A 15,592-nucleotide genomic window follows, 5' to 3' on the forward strand; every position below is an offset into this window, starting at 1 on the left:
TATCGATCGATCACTGTCACTTACAAAACACTAAACGCATAACTGCAGCGTTCGCAGAGTCAGGCCTGATCCCTGCGATCGCTAACAGTATTTTTGGTAGCGTTTTGGTGAACTGGCAAGCACCAGTGGCCTAGTACACCCCGGTCGTAGTCAAACCAGCACTGCAGTAACACTTGGTGACGTGGCGAGTCCCATAAGTGCAGTTCAAGCTGGGGAGGTGGCAAGCACAAGTAGTGTCCCGCTGCCACCAAGAAGAAGACAAACAGGCCTGTCGTGCCCATAGTGCCCTTCCTGCTGCATTCGCCAATCCTAATTGGGAACCCACCACTTCTGCAGCGCCCGTACTTCCCCCATTCACATCCCCAACCAAATGCAGTCGGCTGCATGAGAGGCATTTTCTTTATGTCCTCCCGAGTACCCCTACCCAACGAACCCCCCCAAAAAGGATGTTGTGTCTGCAGCAAGCGCGGATATAGGCGTGACACCCGCTATTATTGTCCCTCCTGTACTGACAATCCTGGTCTTTGCATTGGTGAATGTTTTGAACGCAACCATTCACTAGTTGAGTATTAGCGTAGGGTACAGCATTGCATAGACTAGGCACACTTTCACAGGGTCTCCCAAGATGCCATCGCATTTTGAGAGACTCGAACCTGGAAACGGTTACAGTTATAAAAGTTAGTTACAAAAAAAGTGTAAAAAAAAAAGCCAAAAAAACACAAAAATATATATATAAAAAAAGTAGTTGTCGTTTTATTGTTCTCGCTCACTCTCTATTCTCTCTCTATTGTTCTGCTCTTTTTTACTGTATTCTATTCTGCAATGTTTTATTGTTATTATGTTTTATCATGTTTGCTTTTCAGGTATGCAATTTTTTTATACTTTACCGTTTACTGTGTTTTATTGTTAACCATTTTTTGTCTTCAGGTACGCCATTCACGATTTGAGTGGTTATACCAGAATGATGCCTGCAGGTTTAGGTATCATCTTGGTATTATTCTTTTCAGCCAGCGGTCAGCTTTCATGTAAAAGCAATCCTAGTGGCTAATTAGCCTCTAGACTGCTTTTACAAGCAGTGGGAGGGAGGGAATGCCCCCCCCCCCACCGTCTTCCGTGTTTTTCTCTGGCTCTCCTGTCTCAACAGGGAACCTGAGAATGCAGCCGGTGATTCAGCCAGCTGACCATAGAGCTGATCAGAGACCAGAGTGGTTTCAAACATCTCTATGGTCTAAGAAACCGGAAGCTATGAGCATTTCATGACTTAGATTTCGCCGGATGTAAACAGCGCCATTGGGAAATTGGGAAAGCATTTTATCAGACCGATCTTGGTGTGGTCAGATGCTTTGAGGGCAGAGGAGAGATCTAGGGTCTCATTTTTTCAAAAAAGAGTATCTGTCACTACCTATTGCTATCATAGGGGATATTTACATTCCCTGAGATAACAATAAAAATGATAAAAAAAAAAAAAATGAAAGGAACAGTTTAAAAATAAGATAAGAAAGCAAAAAAAAATAAAGAAAAAAAAAAAAAAAAAAAGCACCCATGTCCTCCCCTGCTCTCGTGCAAAGGCGAACGCAAGCGTCGGTCTGGCGTCAAATGTAAACAGCAATTGCACCATGCATGTGAGGTGTCACCGCGAACGTCAGATCGAGGGCAGTAATTTTAGCAGTAGACCTCTTCTGTAAAACTAAAGTGGTAACCTGTAAAGGCTTTTAAAGGCTTTTAAAAATGTATTTAGTTTGTCGCCACTGCACGTTTGTGCGCAATTTTAAAGCATGTCATGTTTGGTATCCATGTACTCGGCCTAAGATCATCTTTTTTATTTCATCAAACATTTGGGCAATATAGTGTGTTTTAATGCATTAAAATTTAAAAAAGTGTGTTTTTTCCCCAAAAAATGCGTTTGAAAAATCGCTGCGCAAATACTGTGTGAAAAAAAAAAATGAAACACCCACCATTTTAATCTGCTGTAGGGCATTTGCTTTAAAAAAATATATAATGTTTGGTGGTTCAAATAATTTTTTCATGTAAACAAAAAGTGTCAGAAAGGGCTTTGTCTTCAAGTGGTTAGAAGAGTGGGTGATGTGTGACATAAGCTTCTAAATGTTGTGCATAAAATGCCAGGACAGTTCAAAACCCCCCAAATGACCCCATTTTGGAAAGTAGACACCCCAAGCTATTTGCTGAGAGTCATGTCGAGTCCATGGAATATTTTATATTGTGACACAAGTTGCGGGACAAAATTTTTTTTTTTTGCACAAAGTTGTCACTAAATGATATATTGCTCAAACATGCCATGGGAATATGTGAAATTACACCCCCAAATACATTCTGTTGCTTCTCCTGAGTATGGGGATACCACATGTGTGAGACTTTTTGGGAGCCTAGCCACGTACGGGACCCCGAAAACCAATCACTGCCTTCAGGCTTTCAAAGGGCGTAAATTTTTGATTTCACTCTTCACTGCCTATCACAGTTTCGGAGGCCATGGAATGCCCAGGTGGCACAAAACCCCCCCAAATGACCCCATTTTGGAAAGTAGACACCCCAAGCTATTTGCTGAGAGGTATAGTGAGTATTTCCCCACACTCAGGAGAAGCAGCTAAATGTATTTTGGGGTGCAATTCCACATATGCCCATAGCCTGTGTGAGCAATATATCATTTAGTGACAACTTTGTGCAAAAAAAAAAAAAAAATTGTCACTTTCCCGCAACTTGTGTCAAAATATAAAATATTCCATGGACTCAACATGCCTCTCAGCAAATAGCTTGGGGTGTCTACTTTCCAAAATGGGGTCATTTGGGGGGGGGGGGGGGGGTTTGTGCCATGTGGGCATTTTATGGCCTTCAAAACTGTGATAGGTAGTGAAGAGTGAAATCAAAAATTTACGCCCTTAGAAATCCTGAAGGCGGTGATTGGTTTTCGGGGCCCCGTACGCGGCTAGGCTCCCAAAAAGTCCCACACATGTGGTATCCCCATACTCAGGAGAAGCAGCTGAATGTATTTTGGGTTGTAATTCCACATAGGCCCATGGCCTGTGTGAGCAAAATATCATTTAGTGACAACTTTTTGTAAATATTTTTTTTTTTTTTTGTCATTATTCAATCACTTGGGACAAAAAAAAAATAAATATTCAATGGGTTCAACATGCCTCTCAGCAATTTCCTTGGGGTGTCTACTTTCCAAAATGGGGTCATTTGGGGGGGTTTTGTACTGCCCTGCCATTTTAGCACCTCAAGAAATGACAAAAAAAGCTGTGTAAATTCCAGAAAATGTACCCTAGTTTGTACACGCTATAACTTTTGCGCAAACCAATAAATATACGCTTGACATTTTTTTTACCAAAGACATGTGGCCGAATACATTTTGGCCTAAATGTATGACTAAAATTGAGCTTATTGGATTTTTTTTATAACAAACAGTAGAAAATATCATTGTTTTTCAAAATTTTCGGTCTTTTTCCGTTTATAGCGCAAAAAATAAAAATGGCAGAGGTGATCAAATACCATCAAAAGAAAGCTCTATTTGTGGGAAGAAAAGGACGCATTACTCGTTTGGGTACAGCATTGCATGACCGCGCAATTAGCAGTTAAAGCTACGCAGTGCCAAATTGGAAAAAGTCCTCTGGTCCTTAAGCAGCATAATGGTCCGGTCCTTAATTGGTTAAAGAGGAAGTAAACTTCCTCTGCTGACCTTTACCTATAGGTAAGCCTATTATAAGGCTGATCTATAGGTAGTGAAAATATCCCATAAACGTGTACTGTTTAGGAACAGTGGCGTTTCCAGCTTTCATATTTAGGTGGGGCACTTGGGGGGACAGGGACAAAATTAGGGGGGCCAACTATAAAACGTAATTATATATATATATATATATATATATATATATATATATATATATATATATATATATAATCACTTTATATATTCTGACAATGGGTATAAAATGCATACAAATATACAATATTAAGCTATATTATACTCCTGCAACAATGCCCCAATACATACATTAAAAAACGAAGGAGGAAGTTACCTGCGCACTATCCCAAATCCTTCTGCCTATTTAAATAAATGGATGTTTTTTCAGTATCGCTCCAGTGGCCATTAAAGGGTAAGCTCACCTGCCCCTCTTGTCCTGTCTGTCTTCCTCTGCGGCTTTGTGTCCACCATGCAGCCTTGTGCCCAGTGCCCACCATTGAAGCCTTTTGTCCACCAATGCAGCCTTGTGCCCACCAATGTAGCCTTGTGCCTAGTGTCCACCAATGCAGCCTTGTGCCCAGTGCCCACCTTGTGCCCACCAATGCAGCCTTGTTTCCACCATGCAGCCTTGTGCCCACCAATGCAGCCTTGTGCCCAGCGCCCACCATGCAGCCTTGTGCCCAGTGCCCACCAATGCAGCCTTGTGCCCAGTGCCCACCAATGCAGCCTTGAGCCCACTAATGCAGCCTTGTGCCCACCAATGCCGCATTGTGCCCACCAATGCAGCTTTGTGTCCACCATGCAGCCTTGTGTCCAGTGCCCACCATTGCAGCTTTACGCCCACCATGCAGCTTTGTGCCCACCATGCAGTCTTGTGCCCACCATGCAGCCTGTGTCCACTATGCAGCCTACCTGTGCAGGGGAGGAGAGGAACAGGAGAGCCGCCCAGGTGTTCAGAGCGCAGCGCGGGGAACACAGCGATAACAGCTTTCATTTCAATTGCCTAGTTCCCACCGCGCAATGTCATATACAGCCCCGCCCCCTGTCCAGGGAACTTTGATTGACAGATCACCCGTCACTGTGATTGGACGGGTGATCTGTCTATCAAAGTCCCGAGACCAGGAGGAGGGGCTGTATCTGACAGCGTACGTGGGGAACACGGCAATTGAAATGAAAGCTGTTATCGCTGTAATCCCCACGCTGCGCTCTGAACACCTGGGTGGCTCTCTCTCTCAGATTGCAGAGTGTCAGTGTGGATGGAGAGGGAGAGAGTGAAGTAAGGCGGGGATCTCCCGCAGGAGTGACAGGACGCTCTCCTTCTCAGGAGAGCCTGTGTTATTCTGACGGCGGCCCGAGGAAGATGCGGGCCATGGGGCATCCGTTGCAATAAAAGGCATTTTAATTGGGGGGGCACATGAGGGGGCACAGCATAATGTTGAGGGGTCAGGGCCACCTCTAGCCCCACATTAGTGACGCCACTGTTTAGAAAGTATTTACATTACATGCAGCCAGTGACATCACTGGCACATGCGCTCTGAAGGAACGGTCACGGGTGCTGATCCTTCTGAGCCCCGTGCCATCAACGGCATGCGCGGGAGTGACGTCATAACAGGGCCGGTGTCTTGTCGAATACAGTCCCTTATCATATAGTGTCCGCCCTGTACTGCGCAGGTGCAGTACGGAGGACAAATGAGATGCCGAAAGTCTCCGAAGTTTAACAGCTGATCATCAGCTGTACACGGCGCCTGCGCTTTTATTCTCACCCTATGTCCAGGTTCATTCCCTACTATCCATTGGACATAGAGCTAGAATAAATAATTGCCGAGCGCAGCGAGGCTGTGCCCGAAGCGTGGCGAGCGAAGCGAGCCCGCGAGGGGCCCTCTTACAAAGCCATCGCTAAGAAGTGCCCAAGCGCCGTGTACAGCTGATGGTCAGCTGATCAACTTCGGACACTTTCGGCATCTCCTTCTGCTCCGTGCTGCGCCTGCGCAGTACGGGGCGGACACTATGCGATAGGAGGACAGTTCTTGTCAGAACACCGGCCAATCACAGCACCGGAGCCCGCGAACCCGGAAGAAACTCCGGGAAAGATGTCAGCCGTCTCAGCAGTGTTCGGGCGCCGCTGCAACAGCTTCATTCTAAGGTATTTCATAATGAGCTGGTGTGCGATGCATACTGGCTCATTATGCCGTTGTCTTACAGTTTTTTTTTTTTTTATTTTTGTTTATTCTTTTTTTTTATTGGGCTTACAACTGCTTTAAGATAACATATGTATCACACACATTGATATTTGGGGACAAACTACAATCTCTTTTGGAAATTTTTGCAATGTTTTGCAAAAAATATTTTATTCTTGTCTTTTTTTGATTGTTGTTTAATCATATTGGTATCTTTTCAATCCTGTAGATCACACTCTTATATAAGCAAAGCTCTGAAAAAGGTGCACATAGAAACACATTTCTGGTGGATGAATTCATGTACAATGTCACCCTATTTATAAATGGAAATGTCAAAAGATTTCAGATTTTTGACCCTAAAGGTAAAAAAAACGGCTGCATATCTGTTTTGGGAAAGCCTTAATGTGTATGTAAACACTAATAATGTAGTTTTCTTATTTGCTCCCTTTCAGTTTGTTAAATATACCACTGAAAGCATTCATATATGTTCAAAGTGCATTGATCCTGCCAGAAGACTTGTGAGCTGATGACTTTCTATGTTCTGTGTCTCTGCTGACTTATCGGCATTGTTCCCAGTAGAGATGGGCTCGGGCGTGTTCGGGATCTCACCTGCTTGATCCCGCCAGGAAGCCGACACTGCTCACCACTAATCACAGGCAGTGAGACATTTGCTAATCTGTGCAGCTGGGGACCGAGAAATGTCTCACTACTTGTGATTAGCGGTGAGCAGTGTCGGCTTCCTGGCGGGATCACGCAGGTGGGATCCTGAACACGCCCGAGCCCATTCCTAGTTCCCAGTTATTTCAATAGACAAAAGAAAATCTAGACTAACACACGTTCTGCCCTAGAGTAACAACACTACTGTCCCACCATATCAGGGAAATTTTGTATAAAACTGCGCCAAGGAGTTAGTAACTATATGAAAAATGTAAGTCGGGGGGGGGAAAGCTGCTATTCTAATTTGATATAAAATCAAAAAATGTCTAAGAATAAAAGAATAGACAGCGCTGACCCTTCTATGCGTCTTAATCAGTGCTCACAACTGTAATGTGTGCAATGTCATATTAGCTTTTTCAGAAATAATCTATATAAAGTGCCCTTTGCAATCTACCCTAATCTAAATAATTAATAAAAAAATACAATATCTGCAAAGAATATTAATAAAAATAATGAAAAGTATTAAAGATCTCAAATCAATATACATTAAAGTGCCCTGTGCAATATATATAATATATATATATATATAAAACATACAAAATAAAATCAGTAAACATCAATGCAAAAGCAATTCATATGTGCCAAATTTCACAATAATAATTTGATCAATAAATTTGAAAAGTTCCAAATGTCGCCGGAAGGGAAGGAAATAGTTTCAAGTGATTTCTTCAATCTGGACCTTCAGGTGTGCTCAAAAAACACCCAGTGTAACCCACCACAACAAGTACTAGATGAACTCACCAGAACTTATTGCTGTTAAAATTATAAACATATAATTATAATTATATGTTATAAAGATATTTTTTGCACATATTGTATTTGATGAATTTTGTATAGGTTAGTGATTTTTTTATTAATGATTTGTATTGGGGTAGATTGCACAGGGCACTTTATATAGATTATTTCTGAATGTTTTACAGCAGCTAATATGACTTAGCTCACATTGCACTTATAAAACACTGATTGAGATACGTAAAAGGGTCAGCGCTGTCCATTTTTTTATTTTTAGACTGTCCCACCATAGATAAAGGGAAGGTATTACTGGCAGGATCACCAGTTAAAAATTAAATTCTGGAAAATAAAAATTAAAACCACTGCAGCATCACATAGCCAACCAGAGGGATTAGGCCGTTGTCTTTTCACATACTTCTCAACTTTTCAAGATGAGAAAGATGGACACTTTCTAGCACATAGTATGTAGGTAAAGAGCACATCCATGCCACACTGCCAATTACGTGGACCATGAAACATTAATTCACTACTTTTATATGCAGTATAACACATTTCGCAGTTAAACAATAATACTGTAAAAAAAAAAAAATAGTACAACTTTTATAAAGATCTATACATCAGACCAAATATGGGGGGGCACTGAGGAGGAAAGAGGGACAGATAGATTTGGTTTAAAATGAGGGACAGTCTCTAAAATGTGGGGCAGTTGGTAGATATGTTTTCATCAATTTTACAGCCAGGCTTCTCTTGTTCCTACTAGGCCACAAACAAAATGGCCGCCAAGCATCTCATGGCAAATTTACTCGAGTGTTTCTCCAAGATCCTTTGAAAGTGGGCAACTGGAGCATTTATATGGAAACTACCGGGCCTCATAGCATACGTATACAAGGTGAAGAGCCATCATTTATTAAAAACTAACAAAAGAGTGGATGAAAACATTGTGTTGGGCTGAGGTGCGGCCAGTGCACTGCATTTTAGTTTTTCCGTTTAACTTTAAAATATTCAGTATTGAAAAAAAAAATAATTATAAAATGTATAGAGACTTGTTAATGTTGTACTTTGGACTTTGCTGACAGTTAAACATTTCTTTTTCCTCTCCGGCCATAAGGTCGCAGCTCCTTAGATTTTCTCTATTATTTTGGCACCCCTGTAAACGGGTCTCACCCTGGACTCTACCAACTCAACAACCAGCCGCTGACAGGTAGGCGATGTTACATGGACCTATATGAATTATGGCATTGCCAGTTAAAGATGCTGCGAATGTTCTATTTTAAACTGGAAATCACGTTTCTTTGTACAAACAGAGTCCAGTCCTTAAAATATTGCAAGCAATAATGTCAATATACTTCAGAAAGAGTTAAAGGGAAACTCTCATACAAAATGAACTCTGATAACTATATGAAATGAATACTTGTAATATTAATAATCAGTAAAATAATTCCTATTTCTATTTTGCATGCATTGATTTAAAATTATTTCCACATTTACAAGCAGACCAAGCTTTCCAGCAAGAGCGACAGTGACAAAGGCTGTGGGACAAACTGTGTAAAATGACCGGGGGTACTTATATGCAGTCACTCTAGTTATTTGAGTAACAGTCACCAATTATCATGGTATAAAACCCAACAACAGCCCATTTTTTTTTTCTTTGAGGGATATACTTGGCAAGAGCTTATGTCAGGTTTTTATTGCTGTCTGTGGCCCCATTGTAAAAAAGGAAACAAGGGTTATGGTTGTCACTGGGACAGGAAGACACAAAAAGCAACAATAACCTGATAAAGCTTCTAAACCTTCAAATATTACTGAAAAGTGTTTTGATGCAGTCTGTCTCTCTACTATGCGATATGCCATCACCTTCTCTCTAGACAGGAAGTGAGGATAGACCTGAAAAAGAAAATTTGGTTGTATTTGGGCTTTTAATTTGTTTAAAATGTTGCTGCAACTGCTCATATAGGCAAACACCATTAAAGTATACTGCATCTTCTCTGTGCCACCCACAGGTGTCCCTGCAGTCCTGGTAGTTGATGTTATTGGCCTCCCAGAATCTGCCAACTTGAGCCATGTTACCCTAACCCCAGTCCATGGCAGGACAAGAATGCTGGAATTGGAATCGACAAATAAGGGGCTCCTGGTGGCACAGGTTGGGGAGATCCCCATTGGGGAATTTAGCCTTGGGGTCAGTGGTACAGATGGCAAAGGACATAAAGTGAAACGTGAGGCTCCACAGAGCCTAAGATCAGCAAAATGTATGCTGGAGGTAAGTGTCCTGTTGTTGTTAGAAAAGGCCACCAACTTGTTTGTATAACTTCATTTTATCATAGCTTTCAATATCCTTCCTTATGGAATGGATTCAGGGAAGTCTGGCAGACAAGTGTGGAAATGTATGAAACCAGCAGAGAAAGAGTATAGCAGCTTCTGTGTGTGACTTAAGGCCTGAAGCACGGGCTTACCTGGTTGCATGCATGTTTATACTATGGAAGGGCAACAGGAAGAAGGCCAATCTGGTATCTTTCTAGCTGTCTCGGCGACTACTGTCACTGGCACTAAAAATATGGGAGCACCAAAATTATGATGTATCACCAGGACAGGAATAGAGGCAGAATACCTGTTCCGGTGATAACTGTGTACCTAGAGATTTGCTGCACTTTAGAGATTGATTTTCTGTTGTGTTTACACATCAGGAAGTAACAGGATGTCTCCCCGATAGGACACAGATGGCAAAAAAGAAAATGTAATAACTTTTAAATAGCTGTTTAAAACTTTATGAAATAAAAATTTTAAATACAAACAAATGAATACATAATTAAAATAATTAATAATATAAAAATAAAATAAAAAGATTTAAAATGTAATACAATTATATTCAATACTGTAGCTATTTAAAACTTTTATTCATGGCATACCTTATTTTTTCATGGTGGTCATTTTCACTAAGGGAAGATAAATCCATCCCCCTTTACTACTTTGGGTCTCCTTCCTGGAGCATGTGACAGTACACATCATCTGAATGGGAAGGTACTGATGATGTAGCCTTCCCAAAAGGAGGAGAAAAGAGTGCCTCTAAGTGCAGTATTTAATGAAACAGTAATCACACAGACAAGAGGTTGTTCACTTGGGGGAAGAAGGTACAGGCTCTGATAAATTCATCAGATTCCTGGTAGAACAGCTGCATGCAATGCCACTGCCAAAGAAGGTCCGCACTGGAGGAGCCTTGAGAAAGGAGCACACATGACCGTTAGTCACTTTGTGCATGCTCTGAAACACGTTGTTCTTTCCCCCTTTCCACTGACATCACACTCCGATGCCAACACCACGGTCCACGCTGGGCTCCATCGAGAGGACTGCCCAGAGCGACATGGAAGAACGCCGACATTCTACCGACACATCGCAGCTCCTCCAGTGCGGACCTTTTTTGGCAGTGCCATTGCAGCTGTTTTACCGGGAAGCTGGTGAATTTATCAGATGAGCCTGTACCTTCTTGCCCCATATGAGTGACCCCTTGTCTGTGTGATTACAGTTTCATTAAATACTGCACTTAGAGGCGCTCTTCTCTCATTCTTTTGTTTTGATATACAGAGTTGGCATCTCTACTCTGAAGAGCTTTTTGCCCTAAAGTGTTCTGTCCCCCGATTGAGCATTTGTCCATCTGCTTTTCTGGCCAGGACACAGACTTTTACCCTCTTGTATATCATGGACTTCTTATGAACTGCTCATGAACTCCTTTTTTCCCATAGCCTAATCTTAAGCGTTTGCAATTACTATCCATTGCGATGTATCCTTCCCAGAATGCATTGAGTGACATCACCAGTGCCTCCCTCAACAAGAAGGTGGAAAAACAGTATTTTTTTTTTTTTTAATGTTTATTGAAATTTTCACATTACATGCATAGAAGCAGGGCTGTGTTTTGGCCTAGGCCAACAAGGCCTAGGCCTAGGGCGGCACTTTGCGGGGGGCGGCGAAAAGGGCCGCCCCCCCGCATGAGAGGAAGCCCCCCCACCCGTCTTGCCGATTCCCGGCTCTCGCTGTCGCCTCCCGCACACATGCAGCCCAAGGCAGCTGGCTTTCTGTAGCGGCGCCGCGGTGTATGGGCGTGCTTGGCAGAGGGTGGGGGCGTGTACCTCACGCCCCCCCACTCTCTGCCAAGCACGCCCATACACCGCGGCGCCGCTACAGAAAGCCGGCCGCCGTGGGCTGCATGTGTGCGGGAGGCGGCATCCGGGAATCGGCAAGACAGGTGGGGGGGGGGGGTGTTTCTCATGCGGGGGGGGCGGCGTGTGTCACTCGCTCCTCTATAATCAGCAGGTGACAGGTGGAGCCTTAAGCTCCGCCTACCCTCCCCTGCAGTGAATCTTCTCCTCGGCCCTGGGGCGGGATCTGGCTGTGACGTCAGATAGAGGAGAGAGAGGAGCACGAGGGAAACCCCCAGGACAGCAGGTATAATGATTAAATAAATTATATCAGTGTTATGGGCACTGGCAGTGGCAGCATTTGATGGGCACAGTGTTAGCATTTGATGGGCACAGTGGCTACGTTTGATGGGCACAGTGTTAGCATTTGATGGGCACAGTGGCTACGTTTGATGGGCACAGTGTTAGCATTTGATGGGCACAGTGTTAGCATTTGATGGGCACAGTGGCTACGTTTGATGGGCACAGTGGCTACGTTTGATGGGCACAGTGGCATTTGATGGGCACAGTGTTAGCATTTGATGGGCACAGTGTTAGCATTTGATGGGCACAGTGGCTATGTTTGATGGGCACAATGGCTGCGTTTGATGACACAATGGCTACATTTGATGGCACAGTGGATGCGTTTGATGGGCACAGTGGATGCGTTTGATGGGCACAGTGGCTGCGTTTGATGGGCACAGTGGCTGCAATTGATGGGCACAGTGTTAGCATTTGATGGGAACAGTGTTAGCATTTGATGGGCACAGTGTTAGCATTTGATGGGCACAGTGTTAGCATTTGATGGGCACAGTGGCTACGTTTCATGGGCACAGTGGCTACGTTTGATGGGCACAGTGGCTGCGTTTGATGGCACAATGGCTGCGTTTGATGGCACAGTGGATGCGTTTGATGGGCACAGTGGATGCGTTTGATGGGCACAGTGGATGCGTTTGGGCACAGTGGCTGCGTTTGATGGGGCACAGTGGCTGCAATTGATGGGCACAGTGGCTGCAATTGATGGGCACAGTGGCTGCAATTGATGGGCACAGTGGCTGCATTTGGCACAGTGGCTGCGTTTGATAGCACAGTGGCAGCATTTGATGGGTACAGTGGCTGCGTTTGAGGGCACAGTGGCTGCGTTTGATGGGCACAGTGGCTGCGTTTGATGGGCACAGTGGCTGCGTTTGATGGGCACAGTGGTTGCATTTGATGGGGCACAGTGGCTGCATTTGATGGCACAGTGGCTGCATTTGATGGCACAGTGGCTGCATTTGATGGGGCACAGCGAGGCTGCAATTGATGGGCACAGTGAGACCCCCCCCCCCATGATAGCAATAAAACTCAGCAGCTACAAATACTGTAGCTGCTGACTTTTAATATTAGGACACTTACCTGTCCCAGGGTCCAGCGATGTCGACACCTCAGCCGATTTTCGGATTGGCTCTCGGGTTTTACCACTATCATTCATGGTAAGGGAAACCGACCGGTTCCCTACTGCACATGTGCGAAGCGCGTTGCACTTTCTGAATGGCCCAGTGGAGGAAGGAGGAGGGGGGGCAAACTTCAGAGGGGACAGCGCAGGCTCCCGGAAGTGGGGAAGGGTACCTGTCAGAAACAGGTACCCGTTCCCCCCTGAAAGGTGCCAAATAAGCCTAAAGAGGAAGGGGCTTGGTTTACAGATGATAGGGTGGGTCTTAAACAGGAAGGGGTGTGGCCTCGACAGGATGGGGTGGGTCGTATTTAAATTAGGGGGGTGCATGCGTTTAGTCAGGCCTAGGGCAGCACAAAACCTAAATACACCACTGCATAGAAGCAAGTATATAACTCAGAGTTTAGTAGGTCTGGTTTACAATTATGAACATAAAAGAAAACCAAAAGTTGAACACTAAGAAGGGACTGGGAGGGGGGAAGGAAGGTGACAGAGGAAGTATATTTACCTGTAAACAATAATGTGGCATAACATTTTGAAGTGAGCCAGCACAGTAGATATTAATACTTTCAGGAGTGGAGAAAAACAGTCATCTTAAATAAAATAAAAAAATGTTTGTTTAACCAATGAATGTAAGATGATTTCATATCAGCACACAGAGTTGGCGGTTGGGGGCACTGCAAGGGTAGCTTGGAATTTCCCCTGAGTTCAGTAGAAGCGGGAAAGGAAGAAGGGGATTCACTTCTCTTAATACAACTGTGTGTTAGGCTTGCACATAAGCTCTAAAAACAACAGGCATTTTTCAGCAAAGCAGTTCATATTATGCCATGTACACATGGTCGGACTTTTCGGCATCAAAGGTCTGACGGTCTTTCCGACGGACTTTCGACGGAGTTATGACAGACTTTCGACGGACTTTCTAACGAATGGACTTGCCTACACACGATCACACCAAAGTCCGATGGATTCGTACGTGATGACGTACGACCGGACTAAAATAAGGAAGTTCATAGCCAGTAGCCAATAGCTGCCCTAGTGTTGGTTTTCATCCGTCGGACTAGCATACAGACGAACGGATTTCTCGATAGGAACTGGGTCCGGCGGAGTTCCGGCGGAAAGATTTGAAACATGTTCCAAATCTAAAGTCCATCTGATTTTCGACAGAAAAAGTCCTCTGAAGGTCTGATGAAGCCCACACATGGTCGGATTGCCCGATGGATTTGTTCCGTCGGACCAGTCCGGTCGAAAAGTCCGCCCGTGTGTACACGGTATTAGGCTGTTAAAAAAACAATTTTTTGTGCTTGGGTGAAAACATTTATCAATGTTTTCGCCCAAGATTTTTCGCCCAAGATTCACAGAACTGTCACTTAACCAATTCAGCACCGGAAGATTTAGCTGCTGAATGACCAGGCCATTTTTTGCGATCTGGCACTGCGTCGCTTTAACTGACAATTGCGCGGTCGTGCAACGCTGCACCCAAACAAAATTGATGTCCTTTTTTTCCCACTAATAGAGCTTTCTTTTGGTGGTATTTGATCATCATTTGATTACACACACAGTTTCCAGTTCTCGCTATGTCATGAGCGATCGCAGGAGCCTGGCGGTCATCGCGCCCACCAGGCACTTGCATCGGCTTCGGGGGGCGAGCAGCAGGCACCCCTAGTGGCCACAGGGTGAAGCAATGTAACATAACGTCGTTTCGCCCAGCTGTGCCATTCTGCCACAGTAAAACTGTGTCGGCTGGTCGGCAAGTGGTTAAAGTGGAAGTAAAGATGAATGTTTCCGCGCAAAGGAATAAGTACTAGCAGAAAGATATCTAATTTAAAGTGGTGTTCCAGCCGAAATTATACTTTTTAAATAAAAATACCCCTATAATACAGAAGCTTAATGTATTCTAGTAAAGTTAGTCTGTAAACTAAGGTCTGTTTTCTTAGTTTATAGCAGTAGTTTATTATGTTATAAACTTACAGCAGGCCGTGGCCATCTTAAGTGTGGGCATCTGAAGCCAGACTGTATTTCTTCCTGTATCTCATCCTTGCAGATCTCGCACATGCTCAGTGCAGCACAAGCAGTGTAATAGGTTTCAGGTCAGGTTTCCATAGCAATGGCAGTGTCAGAGGAAGTCACCACCCCTTCCCAGAAGGCATTGCAAACAGGAAATGATGCGATGGGCCACGGCCAGGGAGGAGGAAGTGAAAAATGAATACAGCAGATATACAGTAGGTGCTGAGAAAATTTTTTAAAAAATATCCAATTTGTTTACAGTGCACAGTTTAGTGAGGGATGCTAAAGAGTTGTAAAAGTGGGTGGAACTCCCCTTTAAGAGAACTGCTGCCTCTACCAATTACTACCACTAGGTGGAGTACAGAAATGAGAAGAAAGTGAAGTAGATGTGGCGCTGTTCTATTGTGTTTGTGCACCTAATCCCTGATGAGCATGGGGCGTGTGGGGCGGGGTCAGCACATGTCCTTGCATCACTTCCGGTCACCGGCGCTAGTGTCAGCAACAAATGCCTTAATGTTTTTTACTGAATGTGAGTACCTTTTCATTGTTTTTTAAGTAATAAACAGTTAAAACAGTACTACACTATTGGGATTCCTTTCTCCCCTATGTTCTGTATGATATATGGTACAAGATTGGAGGACTGCCATTACAGCGGGGATCATTCAGC

The 15,592-nt window shown here is 43.9% G+C and overlaps 1 protein-coding gene across 4 annotated transcripts in view; it reads left to right on the plus strand.

Annotated features, from left to right (window-relative positions):
* The window catches only part of VWA7 (von Willebrand factor A domain containing 7), a 121,158-nt gene that overhangs the window by 81,957 nt on the left and 23,609 nt on the right, over nt 1-15,592 (plus strand). For all 4 annotated transcript variants that reach the window (XM_073598941.1, XM_073598942.1, XM_073598940.1 and 1 more), the window contains 4 exons: nt 6,104-6,236; nt 8,084-8,212; nt 8,432-8,524; nt 9,324-9,580. In XM_073598941.1, coding sequence (XP_073455042.1) covers nt 6,104-6,236; nt 8,084-8,212; nt 8,432-8,524; nt 9,324-9,580 — 612 coding nt within the window. The remainder of the gene's footprint in view (nt 1-6,103; nt 6,237-8,083; nt 8,213-8,431; nt 8,525-9,323; nt 9,581-15,592) is intronic.

Source organism: Aquarana catesbeiana, linkage group LG09 (genome assembly GCF_042186555.1).
Source record: "Aquarana catesbeiana isolate 2022-GZ linkage group LG09, ASM4218655v1, whole genome shotgun sequence".
Taxonomy (NCBI): Eukaryota; Metazoa; Chordata; class Amphibia; order Anura; family Ranidae; genus Aquarana; species Aquarana catesbeiana.